The sequence below is a fragment of the Hibiscus syriacus genome, unplaced genomic scaffold (genome assembly GCF_006381635.1).
Source record: "Hibiscus syriacus cultivar Baekdansim isolate YM2019G1 unplaced genomic scaffold, ASM638163v2 tig00110206_pilon, whole genome shotgun sequence".
NCBI lineage: Eukaryota > Viridiplantae > Streptophyta > Magnoliopsida > Malvales > Malvaceae > Hibiscus > Hibiscus syriacus.
Genome location: NW_024062627.1, coordinates 2,241,640 through 2,268,284, shown reverse-complemented (window position 1 = coordinate 2,268,284; position 26,645 = coordinate 2,241,640). Strand labels below are relative to the sequence as shown.

General features: G+C 35.0%; 2 protein-coding genes and 1 pseudogene across 3 annotated transcripts; 2 read left to right on the top strand and 1 right to left on the bottom strand.

Annotated features, from left to right (window-relative positions):
* The first annotated feature begins 2,968 nt into the window (after positions 1-2,968).
* LOC120219559 (vacuolar cation/proton exchanger 2-like) lies at positions 2,969-25,155 on the top strand. Of its 2 annotated transcripts, XM_039216386.1 has the most exons (13): positions 2,969-3,168; positions 3,320-3,574; positions 3,655-3,722; positions 3,817-3,845; positions 4,007-4,203; positions 4,290-4,502; positions 4,584-4,718; positions 5,088-5,204; positions 5,274-5,327; positions 5,629-5,745; positions 5,830-5,926; positions 6,047-6,076; positions 25,140-25,155. In XM_039216386.1, exons 1-12 carry the CDS (start codon positions 3,112-3,114, stop codon positions 6,070-6,072), a joined length of 1,365 nt encoding a protein of 454 aa, XP_039072317.1. In that variant the 5' UTR covers positions 2,969-3,111; the 3' UTR covers positions 6,073-6,076; positions 25,140-25,155. The 2 variants fall into 2 exon arrangements, with proteins under 2 accessions (XP_039072317.1, XP_039072316.1); XM_039216385.1 differs by lacking the exon at positions 25,140-25,155 and having other exon boundaries at positions 6,047-6,336.
* LOC120219562 lies at positions 8,545-9,826 on the top strand (annotated as a pseudogene).
* On the bottom strand, positions 9,689-25,320 carry LOC120219278 (proteasome activator subunit 4-like). The gene is made up of 36 exons (XM_039216105.1): positions 25,160-25,320; positions 24,470-24,637; positions 22,958-23,060; positions 22,752-22,864; positions 22,390-22,512; positions 21,833-21,934; positions 21,580-21,745; positions 20,966-21,085; positions 20,793-20,860; positions 20,577-20,678; positions 20,284-20,479; positions 19,863-20,099; positions 19,637-19,764; positions 19,447-19,564; positions 19,141-19,359; positions 18,887-19,042; positions 18,710-18,786; positions 18,406-18,611; positions 17,991-18,207; positions 17,826-17,905; positions 17,562-17,679; positions 17,302-17,472; positions 17,038-17,206; positions 16,920-16,963; positions 16,787-16,829; positions 16,565-16,710; positions 16,244-16,338; positions 15,195-16,096; positions 13,906-14,190; positions 13,710-13,805; positions 12,758-12,936; positions 12,585-12,666; positions 12,173-12,297; positions 11,204-11,296; positions 10,111-10,264; positions 9,689-10,014 (listed from the first exon to the last, which is right to left on the bottom strand). The coding sequence occupies exons 1-36, from the start codon at positions 25,318-25,320 to the stop codon at positions 9,973-9,975; spliced, it is 5,604 nt and encodes a 1,867-aa protein (XP_039072036.1). The 3' UTR covers positions 9,689-9,972.
* Between the last annotated feature and the right edge of the window lie 1,325 nt (positions 25,321-26,645).

The window sequence follows — 26,645 nt, the reverse complement described above, 5'->3', positions numbered from 1 at the left end:
AGGTGAAAAAGTGCATTCCCCAAAAAAAGCTTTCGAAAGGTGCGCCCTTTGAAACGTTCTTTCCACCGTGGCGCGGCGCCACACCAACTGGAAGGCGTTCCCCCTGAAACGCGTCTTCCCTTCACATCAGCAAACTGCGAAGGCGTGACCCCGGAAACGCGCATTCGCTCCACTTCACTCTAATATGTGCTAGTTTGGGAAATATTAGAAAAATGATGTTACATCGGAAATATTAGAAAAATAGGTTGATATTTAGGTAGAAAAGCATGCAATCCACGTACTTATGTATTTTCATGTGCTATGAAACCAACATTTTAGGGGTACAATTTTTTCTAAAAAAATATATTAGGAATGTGAAATTATAAAATTTTAGAGACGGAAAAATTAGATCGTTAATAAAGATTTTGGTTCTCTCAAATACATCCCATGCATGATAGGTTGCTTGATCTAAGGTAAAGATTGTTATATCCCAAAAAAAGTATAACTAGTCATACTCGTTAAGATATTACGACCGAATCTCGAGGGTTACATCGATCAATAAATTAATCCATAAAGCAAATTACAAACAACACTAAACTCAATTCAGAAAATACAAATTATGTATAAAACTATATAATATCTCATGCCACGATTTAAAAAAATAAAAATGACACCTTTTTCTTTTGCACTAATTGAGTTTTGGGCCCAATCTCTCAAGACACAAAACATCCAAGAAAAAGAAATAGAATAACGAGTGAATTAGAAAGCTCAATGTGATCCAAAAGTACATATGTCCAATAAAGTAACAAACATAGATTCTGTTCACAGTACTAAAAATACCAATTCATGCTTTGCATTCTTAACTAGGGTTGTTAACTAACACATGAATGATCCACGTGAACCTTTAGAGGACCTGAATCAAATTCTTAGATATCTAAAGATGACACCACATTTAAATATATATTAACAACACAAAATTTTTATATATAGATGGAACACAAAAAATTTTTTAGGATAAATACAATCAACAAAATTAATAATTACTAAAAAAATTAAACTAATTCAAATTTTAGTGTCGACATTTATTTACTCTCGAATATATAAATGCGAGTGTACCACGGATTTTAGAATTATTTATTAATTTATGAACTTATTACCTTTTTCACTCCGTTATATATAAAGGACACATTTATTTATAGATTATTTATGAGATTAGTGGAGGAAATGTGTTAATAAATAGAAAAATAGACGTGGAAATAGAAATGGTAGACAATTTCGGTTTTTCGATGTCAATGATTTCTCCTACTATAATAATAAATTAATTAATAAATGGATTATGACATTTCATCCTCTTTCCTTGACCATAAATAGTAAACCCCGACGCCACTCCTCTTATTATCTTCAAATATATTGCGCAATTTTTCATTTTTCTTGTGAATCCATTCCCCATTATATAAGATTAGTTTTCGATCGAGTCGAATCAAATTTAGTTAAAAAAAAATTTGAGACATTTAAATTGACGAATCTTATTTTATAACTTGATAACTTAAAATTTTTCGAATCAAGTTTTTGTTTATATTTAATTTTAAATATTTATAATATTATGATATTATTTGATTTCAATTTATATATATATATATATTATATGATATATATATATATATATATATATATATATATATATATATATTATAGTTGAAGGTTTCGACTAAAACTTAAAACTTAATATATTAATTATTAAAAATATCAAGTTATTTGAATTGTATTTTATAAATAGATTTGAATTTGATTTTTTTCGAAGAGTCTAATTTATTAAATTATAATTTGAAATTAATTCGAATCAAATTTTTGTAACCCGAGTCCAGACGAAAGAAATCGATTTTTCGGATAGTGTAGAGTTTTTCTCACTCTTATCGGACGAGTCAATGCTTCCCAATTGTTTAGTCATTGCTTCCATTTCATCATCTATGTTTTATTTTTGGCTTTATACCTAAAGTGGCCCCTTAACTTGAGTAAAAATCGTACTTTGACCTTTTCTATTTTCGGTTACTTTGTCTTTCAACTTTCATTTTGTCTGCATCGTTGAGCTTTCAATGTTTTTTTTTCCTCCCAAAGCGGTCCAATCAGATTTTGTCACGTATAAAAAATAAAAAAATATCTAACTAATAGTAATAAATCTAAATATTAATTAAAAGTTTAAAATTATGTAAAATATATTATATTTTACAGCAGTAACAAACAATATTATCAAATTAAAGTTAGTGTACCATTATATAAAAGTAGAAAATCAAGCTATTGTAAAGTGAAGTAAATGGGTAAAATCTTAAATTTCAGTACAGTAGAAAACGAAAAACACAATTAGTAGTATTATTTAAGGAAACAAATGGGAAGAATTACAGAAGGAGGTGGAGACAGAGACAAGCAGTTCAATTTACACGAAGAAAACGGAGAGTCAGAGAATTTAGCAATTTGCATATTTCATATATATACTTTTGAAGTTAACGACCTGCTTTTATTTATTTGATGTTCTCTTTCTTACCAAAGAAAAAGAAAATATTTTTTTTTCTTCGGTGAAGAAAAGTATCGAGTGTCTTTTGTTTAATTTTCTGGGATTTTTTATTTATACCCATTTCAGCTTTTCCAAACATTCGCAGTAAAGGTCTGTTCTTTTCTCAGATCCACTTATGTTTGACGACTTTTATATTTTTTGGGATTGTTTCTTTAGCATAAACGTTGAATTTTATGCAATTTATGCCTTCTCTCTCTGTGGTTTATCGTTCTCTGCTTTTGATTGTTTGGAATTGAATCCTGTACTATTTCATGGGATTGATTTGATGGTGTAGGTTCCAGTTAGATGCATATAAGTATCGAGTTTGACTTTGTTATAATATGAAATTGATAGTATGGGATAAACTTGAAAGATGGGATCTTGATTTGGGATTCTGTTTGCTTTGTTGCAATTTATTTGTGTTATAAGCTTGCTTGGTAATGTTCCCCCCCCCCCCATTTTATCTTGAACGAGTTTCAATTGTGCTTATGTTATTTGGACCTTGAGGAATTTAAAACCAAGCGCATTATTTTGTGATGCCTTTTATGTTAGTGGCTGTGGAGAACTTATATCTCTTTTGATAGATGAAGATGGATAAGATGGATTACAAGGGGCAAATCGGAGTTCAATCTCATGTTGAAGTACGTTATAATTCATATTTTAATGTTTTATCGTCCTCCATTCTTTGTTCTTCAACCCTTCTTTTTGTTGATTGATATGCATTTTAAGTTGCTAATTTTTTTAGTGTATTTAGAGCCTGCATTTCTAATGTTTTAGTGCATATTGTTGCAGATGGGACCATTAGATGAGGCAATGCATGATCTCGATGATGACTGCCTCTATTCCTCTGAAATGGATGCCCAAAAGACACAGCCTATTCTTTCAAACCAACGTTTTCCGTTCTCTGTTTTGCCTGTTGGTGGTTATAAAATGACAAGGAATGGTGTTTATAAGAGCATAAAGACCGTAGTTTTCTCAAATAAACTCAACTTGCTCATGCCTTTCGGGCCTCTGGCAATTATGGTTCATAAAATGAGTTATAGTAATGTGAGTTTTAGTTTTGATGCTCGTTTTTTGCTTGGTTTTCCTTTTGGTATAAGTTGTTTAAATGACAAGGTGGACTGCAGGGTTGGGTCTTCTTTCTGAGCTTACTAGGTATAACACCTTTGGCAGAGCGTTTGGGTTATGCTACGGAGTAAGGATTCATGTTCTTCTTTCAATTTGGAATTTGGGTGCTATTAGTTGTTCTATTTCCACCTAACATTGCTTTTTCATTTGATTGAATCTAGGCAGCTGGCTTTTTACACTGGACCTACAGGTTTTTCTTTTCTATTCCTTATTCTTACGGATTTTCTTTTTCTTGATTATGCAACTAGTTTGTTGGTTTTAAATTTCTTGCCAAGTTTCCTTTTAAAACACCTCTTTTAATTTTAAATTTCATGTTAGTAATGGTCTTTCATCTGTTGAAATGAGCTACAGTTGGTGGTCTTCTAAATGCTACATTTGGGAATGCAACCGAATTGATTATTTCAATTTATGCACTGAAAAGTGGAATGACACGTGTTGTTCAGTTGTCATTGTTGGGCTCAATTTTGTCAAATATGCTGCTTGTTCTTGGATGTGCATTCTTTTGTGGTGGGCTTGTACATTATGGAAAAGAACAAGTCTTCAGCAAGGTAAAAGTATTAGTATGTTGTCTGATCGCATTTATTCTATTTTCCCTTTATTCGATTCCTCTAAACTGAAGCAAACTTACCTTCAGGCCACAGCTGTTGTCAATTCAGGACTGCTGCTGATGGCAGTCATGGGCCTACTCTTTCCAGCAGTCCTCCACTACACACACACTGAACGGCAAGTTGGAAAGTCGGAGTTGGCTCTTTCAAGATTTAGCAGTTGTGTTATGCTTCTAGCTTATGCTGCCTATCTTGTTTTCCAGTTAAAAAGTCAAGATGATAACTATGTCCCTGTAGTCGAGGTTGGTTGTTTTGTCTTGTTATTTTGTCTCCAAGTATTTTGTGTAGAATACTTAGTGTTGTGGCTAATGGTGTAATATCAGGAAGGAAGTCACAATGGGGAGGACGACGATGATGATGAAGCTCCAGAAATCTCCAAATGGGAATCACTAATTTGGCTTGCTATCATGACTGCTTGGATTTCCATCCTGTCGGACTATTTGGTGGATACCATAGAGGTAACATTTGTTTTTTTAATCTTTCCTCTTTCTTGGTTAATGAGATGGATGTCTTACAAAACATTCGAGGTCGTTGGTCACTCAAAGAATCAAGTTGTTAAATGAATCATAAAATACTGGTTTTGTGATATGCATCCTCTAGTGTCATGTCTAGTCAAGCCAGTCTGAGCATGAATCACTTACAAAATCGTTTGAAAGTTGGTTAGAGGTCCGCATTTGCTCTTTTTTTCTTTCCAGTTGGAGGGTATTAATCAGCACTTACCAGGCTTTTAAAATTGATTTGCCTTTTGTTTTCATAAACAACTTTCTTGAGAGTATATGCTGATTGGTTTTCTATGATCTCTCTGTTGTCTGGTGGTTGTTTCTTAGGGGGCATCTGATGCATGGAATGTGCCAATTGCATTTATTAGTGTTATCTTGCTCCCCATAATTGGGAATGCTGCTGAGCATGCAAGCGCTATCATGTTTGCCATGAAAGACAAGCTCGTAAGTGATTCTCTTAACGTCCATTTTTATATTCATTTACATTTTTGCTAATTCATAAACCATCTTCAGGACATATCCCTGGGAGTGGCGATAGGATCATCAACTCAGATTTCTATGTTTGGGGTATGTATTGTACCTTGGATCCATCCATTTCTCTATTGATGTCACTCCATTATATCATACATCCGAATGTTGGGATTTACTGGTTTTACTTTTGGTTTTATTCTTTGGTTGCCGGAACCACCAAGACATGATTTAATGGTTTTACTTTGTAATTATATTAAAGATGAACAGTGTTCAAGTAATGTAGAATTTAAACACAACTTTGGAGCAAAGCTGAAACCGATTTTTATATGTTAGTGTTGCTAATATATTCTTTCTTTTGCCTTGGTCCTTTAAACTCGTATTGGCTTTTAATCTGCAGATACCTTTCTGCGTCGTTATTGGTTGGATGATGGGATGGGAAATGGATTTAGACTTCCAGCTTTTCGAGACAGCAACTCTGTTCATTACTGTTATAGTTGTAGCCTTTTTTCTGCAGGTTGGCATATCAAGAACTTTATACTTGAGTTTGAGTAAAGGGCATCATGAAGTTAACTTTGTTTTTCTTTTATTTTGCGCGCAGGAGGGAACATCTAACTACTTCAAGGGACTAATGCTTATACTTTGCTATCTGATAGTCTCTGCGAGTTTCTTCGTACATGAAGATCCTTCCGCGACTGGTCAGTTCTTCATCCACTCCCTCTCCAAATCATTCTTTCTTTTGATTTCAGTTTCTCTTCCGTGGTTCTCATTGTTTTAGTAATGGATGTGAGATGTATGTTACTGGTTCAATATTGCAGGTCAAAGCAAGATACCGAAAACATGACGAGGAAAAGAGATGAATTATGATTGTATTTGGAAACTTTAAAGTTTCAGAGGCAGAGACCATGGAGATTTGAAACAAGTTTGTCCCAGAAAGCATAAGCATGGTGGTGTAAATATTTTTGTTGACAGGCAGATATTTCATTTTCTTTTTCTTTTTTACCCAGAGCCAAATTAAATGCTCATCTTCTTCCAGGATTAAACTTTGTATTTTCATAATTATAGTTCTGTGACGTATCAAGATTCTAGCTTTTGGAGATTTCACGGATTATTTTCTGTGCTATGAAAATAGGTTTGTTTTTGTTTACAAGATGTAAAATGTTTCATAGAATAACACTAACATTTGAACTAAAACCCCAAGTAGTCGAAACATGGAGAACACAAAAATATGCACCATATGTCTAAGGATAAGTAGGATGAATTGAATCACACGTTCTCAAATTCGATTAAAATAATACCTGAACTTCATGATTTAATTAAACATAAAGAAAACATCATGGTCTGTTGTTCACTATAACCATGCATGTATGTGTAATGAGAATGTTGCACTGTGGCTGATAAATCTGGTTAACTGAAATTCTTACCATACCTTCAACTTGCGTATGGATATGAATAATACAAGTAACAGCTGACGTTTCTTTTCTTCTATCAGTCTCGAATACATAAAAAAAAAAGACATCAGACATGGGCCATGAAGTTGGGGAAGACGACTAATCTCCCCATTGCCGGCAAGTTCTCCTTCAAGTATCAGCAGAACCTGTCAAAAGCACTGGTAATATATATATATTCTTTAACTGCTGACCCTTTACTTTGTTATTACTGTATACACATATATGTATAGTTCATTGCTTTTATATCACAGCACACACAATAACAGGCGTGATAGGGCAGGAGTTTTATCCCTTGCGTGGAGCATTGCTCAGCTCGGATGGATTGCAGGCCCAATCTCCATGCTTGCCTTTGCAGTTGTCACCATTGTTTCCACTTACCTTCTAAGTGGCAGCTACATGTTCCCTCACCCTGAGTTTGGCTTCAACAGAGCCGAATCTTACACGAACTCCGTTACTTTTGTATTTGGGTAAGCCTTAAGATTCTAATGACACTTATTAATTACAGTAACTATATCTATCTATCTATCTGCAACTTTTTACTTATATTCTATCTATATGTATGTATATGTGTGGATTGTTAAGGACGAACACCTCCTTAGTCTTTCTCTTTGAAAACTCTCCTTTTTTCTGCAAGTCTTGTAGTTCCATAAAGATGTAGATGTATAGCATATAGGTATGAGATCAAGCTTCATTCTCTTCCAATCCTTTTAGTTTCTCTAAGTACTGCTTGTCGGTAAGTATATGATATATAATAAACAGTACACAAACTTTTTCGACGCATTTTTTAAATCACTCACCGCAATTTGTAAAGTTTTAAGTTTCCAATTCCATGTTTCTTACAGTTACTTCAACCGGTTGCTAACATGGACTTAGAGATCATTCTGTTGGTGTGATGAATTCGTTGTGGATTCATGATTAAGAGCAATAACTTTATATTAAGATATCTAAGACTGTTGTGCTATTTATTTTTTTGTTTATATTCCTGAGGTTTTACTCTTTCATTATGCTTTATCTTATATGCAATCTGCAAGAGCTATGATTTGCATAAAGTGGATAAATGGATCTTTGTTTATAGTAAAAGAATATAGCTCATAAGTTTTCATATTGAAACCTGTCGTGTTCTACAATGGTTCAACACACCCTTGAACTTGCTAATGGAGCCTGCGATGATGATGAACATCCAGCAAGAACCGGTAAGGCCGATTTCAGGGCTTAAGTACATGTTTATTTGTTTTTGGTGGCAGATATTTTGTCAGCCTGTGTTTGCATTTGTGGAGGGATCGTTTACCAGCAAGTTCCTTAGCAGTGGATTCCTGAATAACTCGTATACCGTCAAACTCTCGTTGTTGCCTTCATTTCAAATGAATCCTCTCAAGCTATGCTTCCGAACGGCTTATGTTGCATCAACTGTGATTGCAATAATCTTCCCATACTTGAACCAAGTACTAGGTGTGTTGGCACTGAACTTTTGGCCTTTGGTCATATATTTTCCTGTGGAAATGTACTTCGCGCAGAAGAAAATCCAGCCCTGGACCAGAAAATGATTGTGGCGTTGTGTGTCCAAAGCAAGAGAAGTGATGAGCCAGAGCCACACGTGGAAGTGGAAACCCTAAAAGGAAAAAGGTTGTGTTTGTTTTGTGTGGGAGAAGATGCATGCATGCTTGCATGATGATAGGATCTGAAAGTGAGTCAAAGAAAGGGGAGGGTTGACCACGCGCCTTCAGGGTGAGCTACCTGCCATTTCTTCATAGCCTCAGCAGCTTTGAATTCTTCAATGCACTCATGCTGTTTCTCTGTTTGATATCCATATATCCCTTACCATATAAATATTAAAGCATTACAAAGATTAGCCTTAGCTACGACAATCTTTTCATTTTTCCCATTTGTTGTTGCCTACCCTTTAACCTTATTTTTGGCATTTATTTTTATGGATAAATAAAATAAAGAGAAAAAGAAAAGATGGGTCGGATTCCATGTTGTGAGAATGGCAATGTTAAAAGAGGACAGTGGACGCCTGAGGAAGACAACAAGCTCTCCTCTACATCGCCCAACATGGCACCTGCAATTGGCGTCTCATCCCCAAGAATGCTGGTCTGTTATTTCTTACCAGGCAAACGCAATGCAATTGAGTTCATATTACTTTCTGTTTTCAAAGTAAAAGAATTTGGGATGGGGTTCATTTTCCAGGTCTCCAAAGATGTGGGAAAAGCTGCCGGTTGCGATGGACAAATTACCTTCGGCCTGACCTTAAGCACGGCCATTTCTCGGATGCTTAGGAGAAGACCATTGTTAGACCTCATTCTGTTGTTGGCAACCGGTAACACACTGCTATTAATTGTGTCTATTAACCGTGTCTAAAATTACATCCTATTGCAGTTGGTCCTTGATTGCAACTCAGTTACCTGGCCGGACTGACGACATTAAAAATCATTGGAAACACCAAGCTGAAGAAGAAACTTTCAGGCGGGTATCGATCCGGTGACCCACAAGCCTTTCTCTCACCTCATGGCTGAGATAGCCTCCACGCTGGCACCACCGCAGGTGGCTCACCTAGCGGAAGCGGCTCTCGGGTGTTTCAAGGATGAAATGCTCCACCTCCTCACTAAGAAACGCATTGATTTCCAGCTTCAGCAACCGAATCCGACACAAGGGAATAATACCACTGTTCCTTGTGTCAGCGGCAAACAAGATGAGAAAGATGATGCAGTTGAGAAGATCAAAGTGAATTTATCCAGGGCTATACAAGAACCAGACATGCTGCCAATGAATAAGCCATGGTAGTCTACTAGTACGAGGGTGATGTCGGCTGATTTCGAAGGGGGTTGCAGTATTTTCCCTGCGTATGTGACTGGATATCATCAATATGGTCCATCATTTTCCCCCAATGAAGGGGCAGCTCCGGCTCCCCGTGGAGCCAAAGTATGTGCACGGGAAGCACATGTACCGCGGCAGAACAAGTGAGGTCACATGAGAAATTAAATGATGAAAACAGGAAAGAAATCCAAGGTGGGAAAGAACTTCCTAATGCATCAAGCATTTTCGATGCAGATTGTGTCTTATGGGATATACCATCCGATGATCTTATCAATCCTATTTATAGAGAAACCTTTAACAACAAAGTAGGCAAAAACTTCTTGTGAGGAACAAAAGGTAATATTTGGCAATGCAAATAAAACTTTCTATAGTTCAAATACGATGAAGCTTATAAAGTAAATCATAAAACTTGTCACTATTTTTCTCGATCATTGTATTTCTGCTAAATCTTCTCTCTCGGTGAAGGAAAGCTATCTAGATCAAGCAAAATATGACGAGGAGGACGATGTATCTGCTAGGACCTGCAAACATAAAAGAGAATAATAAAACAAAAGCTAAGCATCATAATTTTCAGCTTAACTAAAAATCCTACGTCATTCATAGCTCTATGCAGATACCTCAAGCTGCTCTTCAGTAAATGAATCCTTTTGAACATTCCATGTATCTGCATGAGTACGTCGAAATTCTGCAACTGCTTTTGTCACTGTTGATTTTACAGGTGATGGCTCCCCACTGAAGCGAGCCAATAATGTGACATGATCAGGTAACCAACTGCAAAAATAACTTGTACATCAATAACATAGCAAAAAACAGCGACAATTGGGGGAGGGATGTTTCACTGGCTTTAACCGCTCCAATTAAGTCCTGATATAATATGGTTAGAAGTGCTGTTTGAAAATTAACAAGCTTGAAACAATCTCATTTTCCTCGAGTCACCAAGTTTCCTAGGGTCCCACTTTAGATCCATAATTCCATATATTTTACAGACTGAACAAGCCATAATAAAAATCTAAAATGCATGTCAATATATCTATCTACCTTTGTCAATATATTAAACAAACTGGGTGCCTAATAATTTAACTTAGAAGGTTTCTGCAGTATTTTAAGTGCTCAAGAAAGATGAATTTATTTGGCCAATGAAAGGGGCATCTTTCACCAAAAAACATTTTTCCACTTCTGCAACAACGGAATTATTTGGCCAATTTCCTTCATGCTTTGAAGAGAAGTATTATAGAATAGAAAGCTAATATATGGATGATTCTGAAATACTATTACTTCGTAGTAAAAATTATATTATCAAAATATACACTGTCCACTTATTTTTAGGTTAATTGGAGTGAAACCAACCTCCTTTAAATAACATAAATATTTTTCTGACAAGTACCCGAATAATACTTCCTAGACTATAAATACGGTTCTCGGTAAACCGTTGCATTCTACAAATAGTAAGCAATAAATGGAAATTGCTAAAACTAGAAGGTATTTTTTTGCATTGACCAAATGATATTTCTTAGGATGCTAAGTTTTAAAATTGCCCCTGGAACAGTCATAGTGAAAACAAATAAAGTAATTGTACTGTTTTCAACTGAAACCTAAGGATTTAGAAAGAGCGCTTTAAATTTTGTCCTAGCAAAACATTTGGTGAACTACATATAATTCTTGAATTATTACTAACATTTGAACTATTTATCATGTTTAACGTAGACCAACCTGGGCATATCATATGGGACTGATAACACAGAAGCCACCAAAGCAAGGACTACACCATGAACAGATGCCACGGAATGCCCAGAATTTCTATTCCTGCATTCATGAGTATATGATTAGACTTTCATAGATAGATATCAGCAGCAAACCGAAAACAGGACCTCATTCAGAGGTTAATGTGAATGGATGTATTTTATTTGTAAATAAGCCATTTAATTACAAGTTATGATTAAGATGATTGTATAAGTTTTCTGATCTAGATGGCACCATATAGGTTTTATAGCAGTTGCAAGCACAAATCGTAGATGACCAGATTCTGGACATCTCTGTGGCACCACTCACCATGTATACCAGAATTCAGTCAACACCCATGTAAACACCTACATCAAAGGTATTGTCCTCTTTGGGTACTCACAGACCACAAGCCCCTCACAGGCATATTCACTTGATAGTGTGCCTCGCTCAGTACATCTTTCTTTTTTGAGTCCTTATACCTACACAGTACCAATTGCCCCTCAAGGTGCACCGTTGGGTGAAAGTCTTGAGGGACACTTTTGGATGCCCAAAGAGGACAATAACTTCAATGTAAGCATAAATGGGGTGACAGCCAAATATCACTAAGTACAATCATGTCAGAGAGAAGTCCAAAACCGAGTCAATACATAAATCTTATAAACTCAGCAAGCAACTTCAATGTTCAGGACTTGATGATTTGTGCAGAGTTGTATTCTTATGAAGCACTGTAGGACAAGCATCTAATCATTTATAATGCTGATAGTTTTTTCTTTGGACGGACGTAAACTGAAATTTGTTATAGAAACTAAAATTATCATGGCATTAGCAAGATTAGCATTAATAGTTCTCTCATTAAACCTTGCAATCATCTCTAAGTTCTAACCCCATCAAAACAACTTTAATTTATAGCATCTAAAAGAATTAGCTTCCATTAAACCAAATAATTGACATAAATACCTTGTCTTTCTACTTCGTTGAATGATATTTGCCTCTACATAAGTTCTTTCACGGAAGTCTCTAGCTAAATCTCCATCCCCACCCTTCATTAGACCTGCTAGTACTGCCGCTGCATGCTCTCTTACCTGAGAAAATGTAGCATTTTAGTTGAAAGTAATAATATGATGTTTCCTGCCCGAGGGCCTTAATCCTCAAACTGGGGCAAAAGACATATTGAACCAGGGTATCCCTTGTAAAACAAATATTGTGAAAGAACAAGATTTCAAATTCTGTTATTTTGTACTTCTTTCAGAGACCATAACTCAACTGATAAATTCCGAGAGTTCCTTCTCTTTATCAATAAAATGTCCCACATCATAAAGTTGAATATTAACTGTCATATAAGATATAGATGGAAAAAAAAGAACCCAACCTCCACTTGACTGTCTTGAAGGAGTCTCTCCACTGTTTTCCAGATTTTTTGTCTGTCGCCTTTTGAGAGAATGAAAGTATGCCTGTTATAAAGCACAACAGTAATTATGACACATACATAAATTCTATCAACCTATTTTCAGGCGGAAATTACCAACCCCTTAAAGAACGCACCTGAACATAAAAGTTCGTAGATATGTTAAAGTTGCTGATCTAGTTCGCCAGTTAGGATCATTAGCAGAAGAAAGAATAACAGAAACAGCCTTCTGGAGATGGGGTTCTAAAATGATTCTCCATTTTAGCAATTCAAATGCTGCCTTCGCTAATGTTGACAAATCTTTGTTTGATGTTTCCTTCAAAAGGCCCAAATAACTTGGATATAAAGTCGGGATGGCCAAAAAATAAGACACTAGCAGATCAGCTAATCAAAAAGCCAAATTTTTAAAGAGATGAGAGATAAAGAGTTCCGATCAGGCAGCTCTATGTCAATTTGCTCCAAGAATTCTGAGAGCAGATGTATGCTAAATGAAGAAAGAACGCCCTATTAAAGATGCCATATCATACTTCGATCTTGCTGTGTCCTAGTGATCACCAAAAATGTGCATTGGCAAGTAAAAACGATTTGTGGATGGGGAAGGAGGCTCAGGTAGAACAAAAAAAAAATCAATAAATGCTAGAGGCAAACAGCTCAATTGAGATGGTGGACACGAGTTAAATGGAAGTTGCATATTAACAACCAATTACAAATCAACAAGCCAATCAAGATTAAGAGTGTAATAAAATCATATGTAACTTAAAAAGAAATAGAAATGAAAAAAATGCAATGACAGTAAACCATACTGTAAATGCCAACTGAATGAGGAATGATAAATCGCAGAATCCACCTCTAACATAACTATAAATTTTTTTCAGTAATAATAAGGAAAAAAATTTCTATCTCCATTTTCTGAAACGATATAAGTCAAAACCACATTTTTTTGGCCTTTTTTTTACTATAATGTTTGGGAGAGAGAAACAAAAAGCACACTAAGTTGAATATAAACCACTCGATTTGATGTAAGGCGGTAGAACATATCCCAGTTAAAAGAATCCAAAACAAATACCGAGAAGAATGTCTTTTGCATACCTGCAAGGAAATTACAGGGTAAAGAAGCCCCACAATAACGTCAAGCAAATATGAAGATCTTCCGGACTTCAAAGTTGAGATGATAAAATGAAATAACTGCCCATGTTACAAAGGAAAAGTGATCAAACCGAGATACAGAAAAGCAAAGAATATAAAGTTAAAAGAAATTACAAAAAAAAAGAAAATAAATTATTACAGTTTCCATCCATTTGACATCATCCTGTGAATCACCATTTTGATGAGCATTTCTAATATTTATATCTGTTGACTTATCTGAACCATCAGACAGGCTGGAATTCTGAATGTTCACAACAACTTCAGAAGCTTTTTCTGTTAGTAGTTGAACCCAGTTTTCCTCCTTAAGTTGCTTATTACTAATTTCAGTCTTTCCCCATTCATTTGAATGATCTTGTGAAGATGACACATGAAGCCGAATGTTAGAGCACAACACAGAAAGGGTAACCCCAATTGCTTCCCTTACCTACCAAACACAAAATTTATGAGATTTATTAAAATAAAAAAGGTTAATGGTAATCCTTTAAACTGAGAAAAAAATTATTGTAATCCTAAACTGAGAAAAAATTATTGTAATCCTTCGACCAATGGAATGTGTAGTTGACCATTATTGGTGGTAACATGGCAGTCTAGGGTGGAGAATGTCGTGGCATAAAGACTTAATTGATTCTTCTAGAAAATTTAAGAGCTTAATTGTTTTTTTATAAAGTTTGAGGGTTTACTTTATTTTTAATAAAAAAATTAAAATAAGAAATTATTTTGAATTTTAAAATATAAAAATATTAGAATATTAAAAAATAAATATTTTAATAAAAATTATTTTTATTTTGAATACTTTAATAATATTTTATATTTTAAATATTTTAAATTTAAATTTAAATAATTGTATTTTCCCCCCTAAAAATTAACTATCAAACTTTATAAAAAAATCAATGAAACCCTCAAATTTTAAAAAGATTATAAAAAATCAATTAAACCCTCAGCTTTTAAAAAGAATCAACTAAACCTTTTTACCATGTAATCATCTACTATAGATTATCACGTCAGTACTTGATTGTCATGTCAGTACTATAAAGTTAACAATAATTTCCGTTGATCAAAAGGTTAGCTTGATTTTCCCCCCCTCAATTTAAGGGCCACATTGGTGCAAAATAAGTTCCGGAGCTATATTATTATTTTTCAAAAGTTCGAGACTTATGATACCAATAAGCTAAAGAAAAACATATTGGTAATATCCACATTCATATCCAGATTTTTAAGGTTACCCGTCCATCAACTCGGAGCAGAACTGAGCACGATATATATATATATATATATATATATAGATAGAGAGAGAGAGAGAGAGAGAGGGAGAGGGAGAGAAAGAGGGAGAGAGAGAGAGAGAGAGAGGGGGGGGGGGAGGTTAACACTAACTCGCATCCCAATAATTTTAATGTGAAATTGACATATGTAGATGAGAAGCAAGCTTACTTGGGCTGACGAGTGGCACATATTACCCAGCAACTCATCCAGAAGTTTATTGTGCAGTTCTATCTCAGACACTGACAATTTTTGCGGGGATAGCTCTATAAGTGCAGCAGAAATAAAAGCATAGCGCTTTGCAACTACAGTTGTAGTTACAGATGGAGGTAAAGGTGTCAACAAACAGTTCAAAATTTGTTGTCTCAGAAGGGGAACTCGTGTCCCATGCTTTCCTTTCCCGGTAACAGCATAACGTATACAAGCAGCCCACTCAGGAATGGATTCAACCGACTGGGCTAGAATAATATGCTGCAACTGTATCATCATCCAGCTATCCCATTCCTCTAAAAGACCATTGACATCAGAATGCAACACTCCAGCAAATGCTTCAGCAGCGACACACTGCTTAGACCTCTCTTTTGAATTTACAAACTCCTCAAATGTGCTTTTTAAAGCCAATAAAACTGGCATCCCACATTCTTGAATTAACCGCTTAAATACTCGGGCAAAGTTTGAGTAAAATGTATCACTTCCTAATAAAGAAATCCAACTAGGAGTACGTGGCCATGAAGCTGAAAAGTCGAAATAAAAACGGGTGATTGATCTGTCAGCCAAGCTCTGAAAGGAAGAATTCCCATGATTTCCTCTAGAAGAGCCACTGTCATTATCAGTTAATATATGGACATGAGACAAACTATTTAAGGTCTCATTAAAGAATCCCTCTTCCTGAAATATCTCCAGTAATGCTCCTTCAAGGGCAGATTTGGCATTTTCTTGTGAATTCTTAGAGAATACCGATCGACCGTCAGCTGATATCTTATGAGGTGAATCTTTTAATAGCTTATTAAGAGCCGAGATTGCAAGTATTCTAGTCTGAGGAAGTTGACTCTTCAAGTTCTTTAGGAAGTGACCTAAGAAGGCAAAAATTGAAAAAAGAAAAAAGAACAAAAAAAAGATAAAATATATATAAACCTTTGAAAAGTTCCTACTAAATTATTGGGCCAAATATTGGCAGACAGTTAAAGAAAGCATCCATTGTGACCAAGAAAAACACTCACCAGCAGTTTCAGAAAGGATTTTTGGTGAAATGTGTGGGTCACTGCGACTCACCATAGCCAACAATAGCAAAACTCTATTAGCCATTAGATTATACCTGGAACCAAAGAATAAAACACAAAAAAGAAAAAAGAAAAGAAGAGCCTTACTCTAATATCCCTTTATTTCAAGGTTGGGTAGGAAACTAATTCGTGTAAAATAAAAATAACTCACATGTGCAATTGATAACAAAAGTTGAAATACATGGAAGCCCACATAAATGTTGACAACTAATAAGAAAGAAGAAAGAACATCATATCAATTGCACAAACAGTTATCCTTACCTCCAATGCAAACCTGTAGAATCAAAACTCATTGAACCAATCTGAGACACCAAATCTGCAAAGTCTGGGGTATCTAAGTGACTGTCCATCGTCCTAAATATGCTTTCAGACACACCAGCAAAGTGGATATTGTATTTGACAAAAAGCTGGAAGCATAAAGAAATAATAAGCGAGAAATTTGACAGATGACCTCCAGAATATTACCACAGGACAAGACTATACCTCATTGATTGCTTTCTGGGCTTTCAGTGATTCATGATGAGAGCTGAAAATTGTGGAAAAACATAAAGTCAATGGTATCTAACGTAGCTTTATGAATAGTTTAAAGCAAATCTAGCAAAGAAATCGAGGTCACCTTAATACAACAGCCAGGAGAAATGAGGAGAATGCTTTTGGATCCTGAAAAGATGAGAGGTTATATGGAAACTAGTATTTTAGAATATAACTACTACCAATTTATGCTGCATGATTACCATTGTCAAATGCTCGAGCACTGTCTGTTTACAAAGCACAGCACAAGAACCTAAAACGGCATGTTCAGGTGAATTGGGTTTCCTCAAATTCTCAGACAGAGAGAATACACTTTTCGAAATCAAAGATGGCCACCTGTTCATTATCTTCAACAGAGATTTTCCAGCAAGCCTAATAAACAATAAAGAGCAATTGCCAGTTACGATCAAAAACATGTTTTGAGAAGGATGTACTCTCCTAACAGCTTAAAATATGCAAAGACTTACATGCGGACGCTTTCATAGTTATGCAAAGAAAGATTTAAAAGATCATCCATCAACAAAATTACATGGTCTGGTGGAGAGAAATTTCCACTAGTGCGAAACAGATGATAAGATGATTGCGATGATCTCCAAGTGCTGTGCATATCTACCTTGTCAATGAGAGCCCACCTAGGCCTGTAATGCGCAAATAAATTAGATATCATGATCCTCTTTAGCATTGGACATGCAATTGCCAAACAAAACATCAAGATAGAACATTGTACCTTCTCTTTCCTTTAGAATGTGAAGGCACTATAAAATTTATTGGAGGCTCTATAATGGCAGCAGATTCCAACTTCCAAGCCTGCCTATGATTTGACCACTCATCATATTCCAAACTTCCTATATGAAACAGGTTGGGAAATAAATTTATGTGAGAAAGAAGATACAGGTCAAAAAAGGGAAAAAACAATTAAAGCAAACTATTACTATTAGCATCCCCCCGTAAGTTTAAGACATTCATTTCATCCATATGTACTATCCGTTACCGTAGTTTCCAAGAGCATCCATGATACGTATAATGAGAATCAATAAAATGCTATCATCTGATTTTTCCTCTAGTAAGTATCTGTGCACACAACAAAAGCAGAAGATTCAGCAACTATAGCTGCCTAGATTGTAAAGCTCGAAAACAAAGAAACTGGAACTATTACTTGCTGGCAGTGTGTATGACCTCAGCAGCCTTTTCTCGCAGTTGAGTGCTGCCAACCCTTGCACCTGTAGCTCCAGCTATTAGAAAAGAAGGATAACTCGATTCTTTGATCATGCCATTCCTGGAAGGTGGACTGAAATCAGGCAAGCATGATAATACACCTTGCAAGCAAGAGTCAATTCGTAAAAGAGTCACCTTCAAGTGCTCTTTCTCAATGCCTGCATGAAAAATTGCATGTAGAAGTCAAGAAGAAGAAAAATATATCATGTGAATTAATGCATGACTGTTGGAAAATAAATACTTTATGAACATCCCTGAAAATGAAAAAAGAAAAGCATTAGCACCCTTCACCATATGGGCTTTCCTGAATTATTCAGATATCAGACTTTTACAATATTTAACAAGATTGTGTTCACCTGGATCAGAGTATATCTTAGTTTGGCATATTCTTAAAAGATCATCTAAGGCCGATTGAAAATGGAGAATCAAAAGTTCATCAGCAAATTGAACTTCTTCATCACATGGAACATGCCACTTAGGGCCCTTCAGTGCTCTATTGGAATAATCTTTTGCGCTGACCCATTCCTCTAATGCAGCAGCAGAAGGGTGATTGAAGGTGCACCTAAAATCCAGATTCTCCTTTATTTTGTTTTAAGGAGAGTTGAAAAACTAAAATGGACAATCATAAATATTTGAGCAAATGAAATAAATTTAGAATACTTGTACTGATCCGTAGGATAATAAAGGACAAGGCTTCCAAGAAGGGAGCGAAGAAGATAATCTCCAGCCCCATTAACCTGTTTTTAGAAAAAAGTCAGTAAAAAATAAATTAATTAAAAATATAGTGAAACCAAACAAGACGTATTCACAAATCATTTAATTCAAAGAGGGAGTAACCTTCCAAGATGGAGAGTCAAATGCAGAAACAATCACTTCCTTGAATTGATCCTTATAGTGGAGAAGTGCATAACCTCCGTAATTGATGGCAACAGATAATATTTTTAATTGATAATCAATTGCTGTTTCAAGAGCTGGAGAAAGGGTGGGTTTAGCCTGCAAAGGAAGATATATAAATCAACTTCCACTACAAAAATATGGAGGAGCGAAAAAGCTACCAAGGACACCATTGAAGAGAGTGAGAGAGAAAACACCTTTGTTGAAGCCGAGGGATCCAGAGTTCCTCTTCCTCCAAATCCTGTGACAGGTGTTCCATTCAAAGAGGACAAAACAGATGATAAAATTGGTTCTACAAGGTGAACAACTGCCTCTTCTGGATTTGAATGAACAGAAGCACAACAAAGCAGTCCAACCTCTGCAATTGCTCCGGGAAGAATATTTGTCCGAACAAACTTGGAGATTTTTTTTAAAGCCTATTTTGATTAAAAGGAGGAGTTAGCATAAATAAATTCCAAAAAGGAAAAATACATAACCTTATGATTTGAACCGAAAGCAGGAACCTGATCATATAGTTGTTTCGAAAGTCTCCCAAGTAAGATTTCAAGCATGCAATAGTAGTACGGACCATCTTCAACTAGAAAAGTTCCTGATGTTGCTGACGAATGAAGGCCTTCATTCCTGGAAAAAGGAAACAAATAATTCGAAAATAATTGAACCAAACACTGTGACCAAATAGCACCAATCACTTACAGAACACTGCTAGGTTCCAGATGTAGAAGCAATGAAAATAGGCGGCAAAAAAATTCATCTAGCCATTCAGAAAAGATAATCATGGGCATGAATGAAAGCTCATCCATATTATCATCCAGCATAGCCATCTGAAATTGCAAGTGGATTAGAGGGGGGGGGGGACAAGTATTTGAAAGAGATTAAACATGACTCAATATGCTGCAAGAATTAGGGGCTTGAAACTTACATTGGAAAAGATGGAGCCTATTAATTGCATAGTTGCTAAGGTTTTAGGAGGATCGTTTGCATCCATACCAAGTAGTGCATTTGATAAAGAAATCATGAGAAGAGCAATGAATGTATCGTCACCACCTTCAAGATCAACTGACTTAACCGACCTACTTGATAGGGATGTGAAAAAAAGAGAACGTCCAGCAAATGCTACTGACATCACAGCAGTTTTCAGTTGGTGTGTGGCAGTCATCTAATAGATAAAAAGTTGGCAAAAATATGTCAAGGAAAGCAGCATTCAGTTCAAAGCTACTAGAATTGAGTCATATAAGTCAGACCAATGTACTACTGAGATTAAAATATATCAAACAATAAATGAACCAGCAAAAAAGTTTTAACAACACTATCGCAAAAAAAAAGCATAAAACATTACTAACCGTCTCCAAGGCCATATGGAATCGAGAAGCCAAAAATGGAAGAACCATAGAGGGCTCCACATAGGATAAGATCGATGTTGCCGTAGCAACAGTTTCAGAAAGATGCTCACTTTTGCTATACTGACCACGATCAATTAGCCTCAGCAGTACATTGACAAATGCAGTCCTTTCTGATTTTCCTAAAGTACAGCTCAATCTGAATATTTATTATTCTTGTTCCTGAAATCAAAGCATATAAGTGGAACACATTCCAAATAAGAAACACACACACAATTTTGCCAGAAGATTCTTACTGCTGCTCATGCTGTAAGCGCTTTTGGAATGTAATCACCAAATAGAGCAAAAATCGCTCCAATGAATATGTCCACCTACCACCATTAGAGGGATGGTAATACCTACAAAGAAAATAAGCAAAAAACAAAAACTGAGGATCAATGGATAGAACCAATTGAGTAGAACATATAACTTGAAAACAGAACTAAAGCATATAAAAATGTTGGTAAACTAACTGTTCCAAGAGATTGACCAATTTCTCAAAGTGCTCTTGTGCCGCGCTACTAGGCTTTAATAGATACACCTGTAATATTATGTTTCAAATTGAGTATAAAAAATTACGTAAGGAACATAAATGAGCATCAATTCAAAATTCCTGAATACACGAGCCATGGTTTTTTCATCTTACAACTGATTTTGCAATGGCCCTTGCAGGATTGACTGTCTTATTGGAGAACAAGAACCTTGTATTTCTGGGCACATCCACAGAAAAAGGATAAGATCCACTTACACTTGCTGCCACAGGAACCTGAAAGGGACAGAGAGGGCATGAGAAATTTAACATATAAAAATTAAGAATAGTCTGAATAACAACAAAACTGATAGAATTTGGAAGAAACAATCAACTCCAAGAGAACCAAAAACCTAGCAGGAAATAAGAATTGAGAAAAATAAGGGACGTAACAATAACAACAAAGCAGATTGAAACTGAAACATGCAGTCAACTCCAAGATAACCAAAAAGCTAGCAGGAAAGAAGAATTTTTTAAAAAAAGGGACAAAAGATTACTAGCATAAGAAAGGAAAGGCATACAGAAGCCTTTCTTATAGAAAACTAAGATCAGCTTAAGTTTTAAGTTTAACAATTTGTCTCTGATAAATAGTTCCCAAAGAAAGAATTTATATATCACTCATCAGTAAGGGTGCATGTATTTAGGAGTTTAAGCAACCACAACTATTTGAATATGATCACTTCTTCCAAACCAACAATAATAAGGATCAATGACACTCGGTTTATACACACCTCAAACATGTTCAAGAATCTAGTACATAGTGTTGGTAAGAAACCCTCCCAGTCTATAAATTTGCAATTCTTCACTACACGAGCCACTACGGCAGTCCATTGACTGTTCCAGAATTGACAATTTGGGATTGTGTCCCAGAGTTCCATACACTCTCTAATCCAATTACTGCCATGTCACAAAATTGGAAATTAGTTTTCTCAAGGTACTCCAGTGGAAACAACATATGACAGTTCCCAAATATGTTCTCCTTACTCTGAGAAGAAATCTTGATTTTCTGCATTTGTAGGAAGGAAAAGTCTCACAAATCCAGCTCCTTCAAAGGTTGCATTGTGCCATGGATTTTCCAAAAGAGATCTGAGAATTAAAAAAAAATGAAACTGATTGGAGCATTTAAAAAAATCTTAGCCACAATTACCTAGAAGATAATACAATTTCGTGAGGTACAGAAAAAAACCAAACCTAGAGTTCTTGTGAGAACCATGGATACTAAATGAAAAGGTCAATAAGGTTCTGATACAAAGACCTTAGCAACCACTTTGATTTCTTATTGATTAGACAATTTTTAGCATCAGAATGGTATTATAGAGGATTCCAAAATTTGTTCCTAAGAAAATAGAAACTCCATTAACAAAAATGCAAACCTTGTTACTTCCTTATCATTCCAGAAAACAACAGTCTAACAAAAGGATCTATGTAAGTCTCAATCAGATGAAACAGCAACTAATTTTCTTGAGACAGGACATCAAAACCACACAAGTTTATAGAGAAAATGAGGCTAAAACTGATTGAGAAAACCTCAGAACACTTGCCTAAACTCTGACCAAATTTCAGAGGCAGAACCAGCTGGAAAAAACAGCCGGCATGATCGAACAAGGGAAGTAACCATCTCAAAATGCTGCTGTTTCAATTTGCATCCCTCTGGACCTGTATTCCTGAAGAATATACATAATCAAAGGACAAGCAGCATCTAGACAATTGAATTAAATGCATAGTTCCATCATATTAACCTATTAAGTGGCTTTAAGTGGTGAAGAAAAAATACATATAGAGCAGAAATTTAAATGGAGACGAATTATTGGGAAAAAGAAGCTTTTATTGACCAGAAATCTACCAATAATATGGATTCAAAAATACTATGGCTATTATTATAAGCACATGACGAATAACTAACCTTGTGAAATGTGTATGAATAAGAGTATCATACAAAGGACGCCATTGAGCTTTCAAGGACAACTTTTTTCGATACTTATTAAGCAATCTGACTAAGAGGTTTCCCCATCTAACCTAATATATTACAAGGAACAATCAATTAGAAAAAGGAATGAATGATAGAAGAACAAATAAAAATATTATTCTTTCTACTATTCAATGTACTACCTGCACATATAATTTGCTCTGTGATTTGTGGAATAATTCTAAGCCACTCTCAACAACTGAAACTACATCGTCCAAAGATATATCACTTTTGGCCTTTATAAAACTGCAAAGCAATAACTATTAAGTCAGATTCAGCGCCCAGCAATTCACCTTTTACTCTCATGGTCAGGTGCACAACACGTACTACACTTACATTTATTTTGCTGAAAGTGATTTTGGTGCACTCATAACTGACTATGACTTATAATGGACTAGAAATGGGAACAAGCACAACCGTGCAATTAACAATAGACAAATACGAAACAAGCATTTATGAGAAAGATTTATTCAGTCAAAATGCAATCCATGCAAGTTATATCCTCTGCTTCTTCCATCTAGAGACAACAAGGAACAAATGAAAAAGTTTACATTTGCATAAATTCACAATCATAGTACTGAATCTAGAGTAGACAGGAATTACTAATCATACAGACTCTGTTTAGCACATGACGAAAGGACACATTCATTTTAAGAAAAAACATTGAAGACGCAGAATAAGCACTCTGTGTAGTATGTGTATGCCTATATGTGCCAATCTGACATTTTCCAAGACTATCATGAATGTAAAATTAAAAACGGGCAGTTCATATCACCAAATACTCACATCAACTATATGTTGACACAGATAATCAAGGCGTGAGTAACTATTAAACTAAATATTGACATAAGCTCAGATACATTATAGACACTTGTAAGAATTTTTTATTCAGAGGGGAAAAACTTCATGGATCATATATAGCAAAAATAGATCAGTCCAACTAAGACTAGACATGAAATCATTCATCCAGTAACAGCTTCGAACATTTCCTTATGGCACTAACATGCCCATGCATGTTATAATCTAAAGAAATAAACAAAAGGAGAGTGAAAGAATAAAAGAGGTAATGAAAGAAATTTGATTATTGAATTTAGGAGATTATAATAAATTAAATAAATTAACTTCACTTCTAATAGGACTTTTCTGCGAAAGTTAAAATTCTATCTAGAGATAGATATTATAAAGACTCCTAAGACTTATCCTTTCTTATCATAAAAGACTTCTACGCTGCTAACTCTAACACATGTAATGCCTTAACACCTTCTTAAAAGTTAAAAATAAATAACACCATCAAGACTAATTTTCTTGGTAAACCGGTAAAATTGAAGGAAAAAAAAGCAGTTAAAGATATAAAATGACTTACCTAACTAAAGAAATGAACTATTTTTGCAATTGTATGCATTGAAGTTTATCAAACAAAAGTAATTCAAAAGTATCTAAATTCTTTTTCTTTTACTTTTATATGTCTCACTTATATATTTAGTATTATGATTAAAACTTTTTTTTCTTTTACTTGGCTATTTAGTTGGTGTCACTTCACTTGTGAGAGCAACTCAAGCTTTATTGACAGCATCACAGCATAGATGCTCAAGCATCTGTGTCTATGCTGCACAATGTCATTTTAAGTAGTGAACACCAAAATCTCTAATGCTGACAGGACAGGCATGCAAGAGAGTATGTTCGAAGTAACATCCAAGAAATTCAGCACGCATGGCATGTGCCATACACAATCAACCGCCCATCTATAACCCCTATTCTGATCAAGGCAGCAGGAATTCTTGTAGCTGCTAGCAAATGGTAATGATGGAGTTAAAGAAAACTGACTGTGGATAAGGAAAGAGCCCAGTCTATAATTGATTTCAGGTTTTCCATGTGCAATGCCAGCCATCTAGGCTCCATTCAAGACGGTTCAGACGGCACAAGTGATTATAGGCCTTCTCAACCAGGGTAAGGGATTATGGGACCCGTAGCTAGAAGTTCTAGATTGAAGATGTCAACTAAAAAAATCTTAAGTAGCAATCACCACATAGCTCTTCAAGATTGAATGCCCACATAAACAGTAAGCACCAATCTTCAGCCTACCTGTTTGAGGTTCCTTACTCTCCCCCTCGATAAAAATCCAATGATCAATCAAAATCCCATCAAAAATAAATTAACCAAAACTAAAATTCAACTGAAACTTCAGGGGAAATATCAAGTCATTATTGAACAGAAATTCAACCAAAACAAAAATTGAAACTGAAAAACAAGTATCTCTTCAGAAAAGATCAAAACCTGACATCAAAAATAAATGTAAAAGGAAAGAAAAGGCAGGCTGGTAGAAAGAGAGAGATGAATTTACTTACAGGTCGATAACAGAGATCCAGTTGAGAGTGGAGTAAACGGAGTCCGGGTCATCGGGTCGATAAAGGTCCTTGAGAGAAGAAACGACCCGAGAAAAAGATTCCTTCTCCTTCTTGGTCTCTTCGGCAACTAGTGGGGGCAACCATGCATTGTAGAGATGCATATCTGAATCCTCAAGAGTGAAGGCAAGACTGTAGCTTTAATAAATTATTTTTTCTGGGTTATTATTTTGCCTTTGGAAAACTATAAATTGTTATCCAAAGAAAAGAGAATGACTGGATTTGGAAAGCCTTGAAGGAAATGGAGTTGGCTTGTGTTTTTATTTCATTTCTCTTGTTTGAAAAGAAATTGATTTTTATTTTTGTATTATTCCTTGGGGAAGGGGAGGTAGTACGGGTCACAGATATATGGTGTTATATCTATGTTTTCTTTTTAATGTCTTTGTAATAATTTTCATTACTTATTTTTTATAAATGTTTCTGTCATTAGAATTTATGAAGGTTTAGAACTAGGGTAGCGGAGTAGTATTGTCTTAGTTTAGGTTTTAACCCATTAGACTTTATTCCTTCTCGTATGTTTTCTATCTTTGACTATTGTGTATCATTTTCTTCAGCTTTCTTTTTTTTAAATTTAGTCGGGTCTTACGTTTCTGTTTATATGCAGAGATTTTAGTGCAAAAATTTATTTACAGGGATTACTTCACATTACAGACATGTATATGAAGACTGCATATGAATAGTGTTCAACTATGTATTTATTTATTTATTTATACGTACATTTCATTTTATCTTTATCTTTAATTTTCTGATTGATGGAGGTCTTCCACGGAAGTTGCTCTCAACCCTGACGTTAGTGACAACCTACTACCCTACCTCCCCTTACCCCATTACATATGAAAATATAGTTTTATTATTGTTATTGTTTTGTGTACGCACATATTTTAATGGTAGTGGCCCCTCTAATTGAGTTTTACATGGCAACTTAACATATGAGGATATTGTCAAATCCATCATAATTCGATTCGATTAAAAAATTAATTTTTCTATTCAATTTGATCCTAAAACACTCAATTTGAATTGCTTCAAGATTTAATTTTATAAACTCGATTTGATTAAAAAAAATCAAGATCAAATCAAGTTATAAAATACAATTTTAATAAGTCGAATTTTTTTATAATTAGTGGATGAATTTTCAAGTTTGAGTCGAGTCTCTCGACTTTATATGGTTGTAAAAAAATCATTTAAATTGGAATCAAATAAAATCATAATATAATATTCTTAAATATTATAATTAAATTTAAACAGAGAATCGAAAACTTGACTTGAATAGAAATTTATAAACTCGACTCGATTCGGAAAAAAATGTCAAGTTTGAGTTATAAAATATGACTCGTCAACTCGAATTTTTTTACTCGATCGAACGCTCACCCCTAATTCTCGCTTTATAATTAGAATGTTTTGCTTTATCATTCCGATTATTATACAACTA

Excerpts from the sequence above, each read along its gene's own strand:
- LOC120219559 (XM_039216386.1), top strand. The coding sequence starts at position 3,112 with ATGAAGATGGATAAGATGGATTACAAGGGGCAAATCGGAGTTCAATCT. Across the intron at positions 3,169-3,319 it reads GAGTTCAATCTCATGTTGAA|ATGGGACCATTAGATGAGGC; the intron begins GTACGTTATAAT and ends ATATTGTTGCAG. Across the intron at positions 3,846-4,006 it reads TTTTTACACTGGACCTACAG|TTGGTGGTCTTCTAAATGCT; the intron begins GTTTTTCTTTTC and ends AATGAGCTACAG.
- LOC120219278 (XM_039216105.1), bottom strand. The coding sequence starts at position 25,320 with ATGCATCTCTACAATGCATGGTTGCCCCCACTAGTTGCCGAAGAGACC. Across the intron at positions 20,679-20,792 it reads TTGGTCAATCTCTTGGAACA|GTATTACCATCCCTCTAATG; the intron begins GTTAGTTTACCA and ends TTTTCTTTGTAG. Across the intron at positions 17,473-17,561 it reads CATTCTAAAGGAAAGAGAAG|GCCTAGGTGGGCTCTCATTG; the intron begins GTACAATGTTCT and ends TGCGCATTACAG.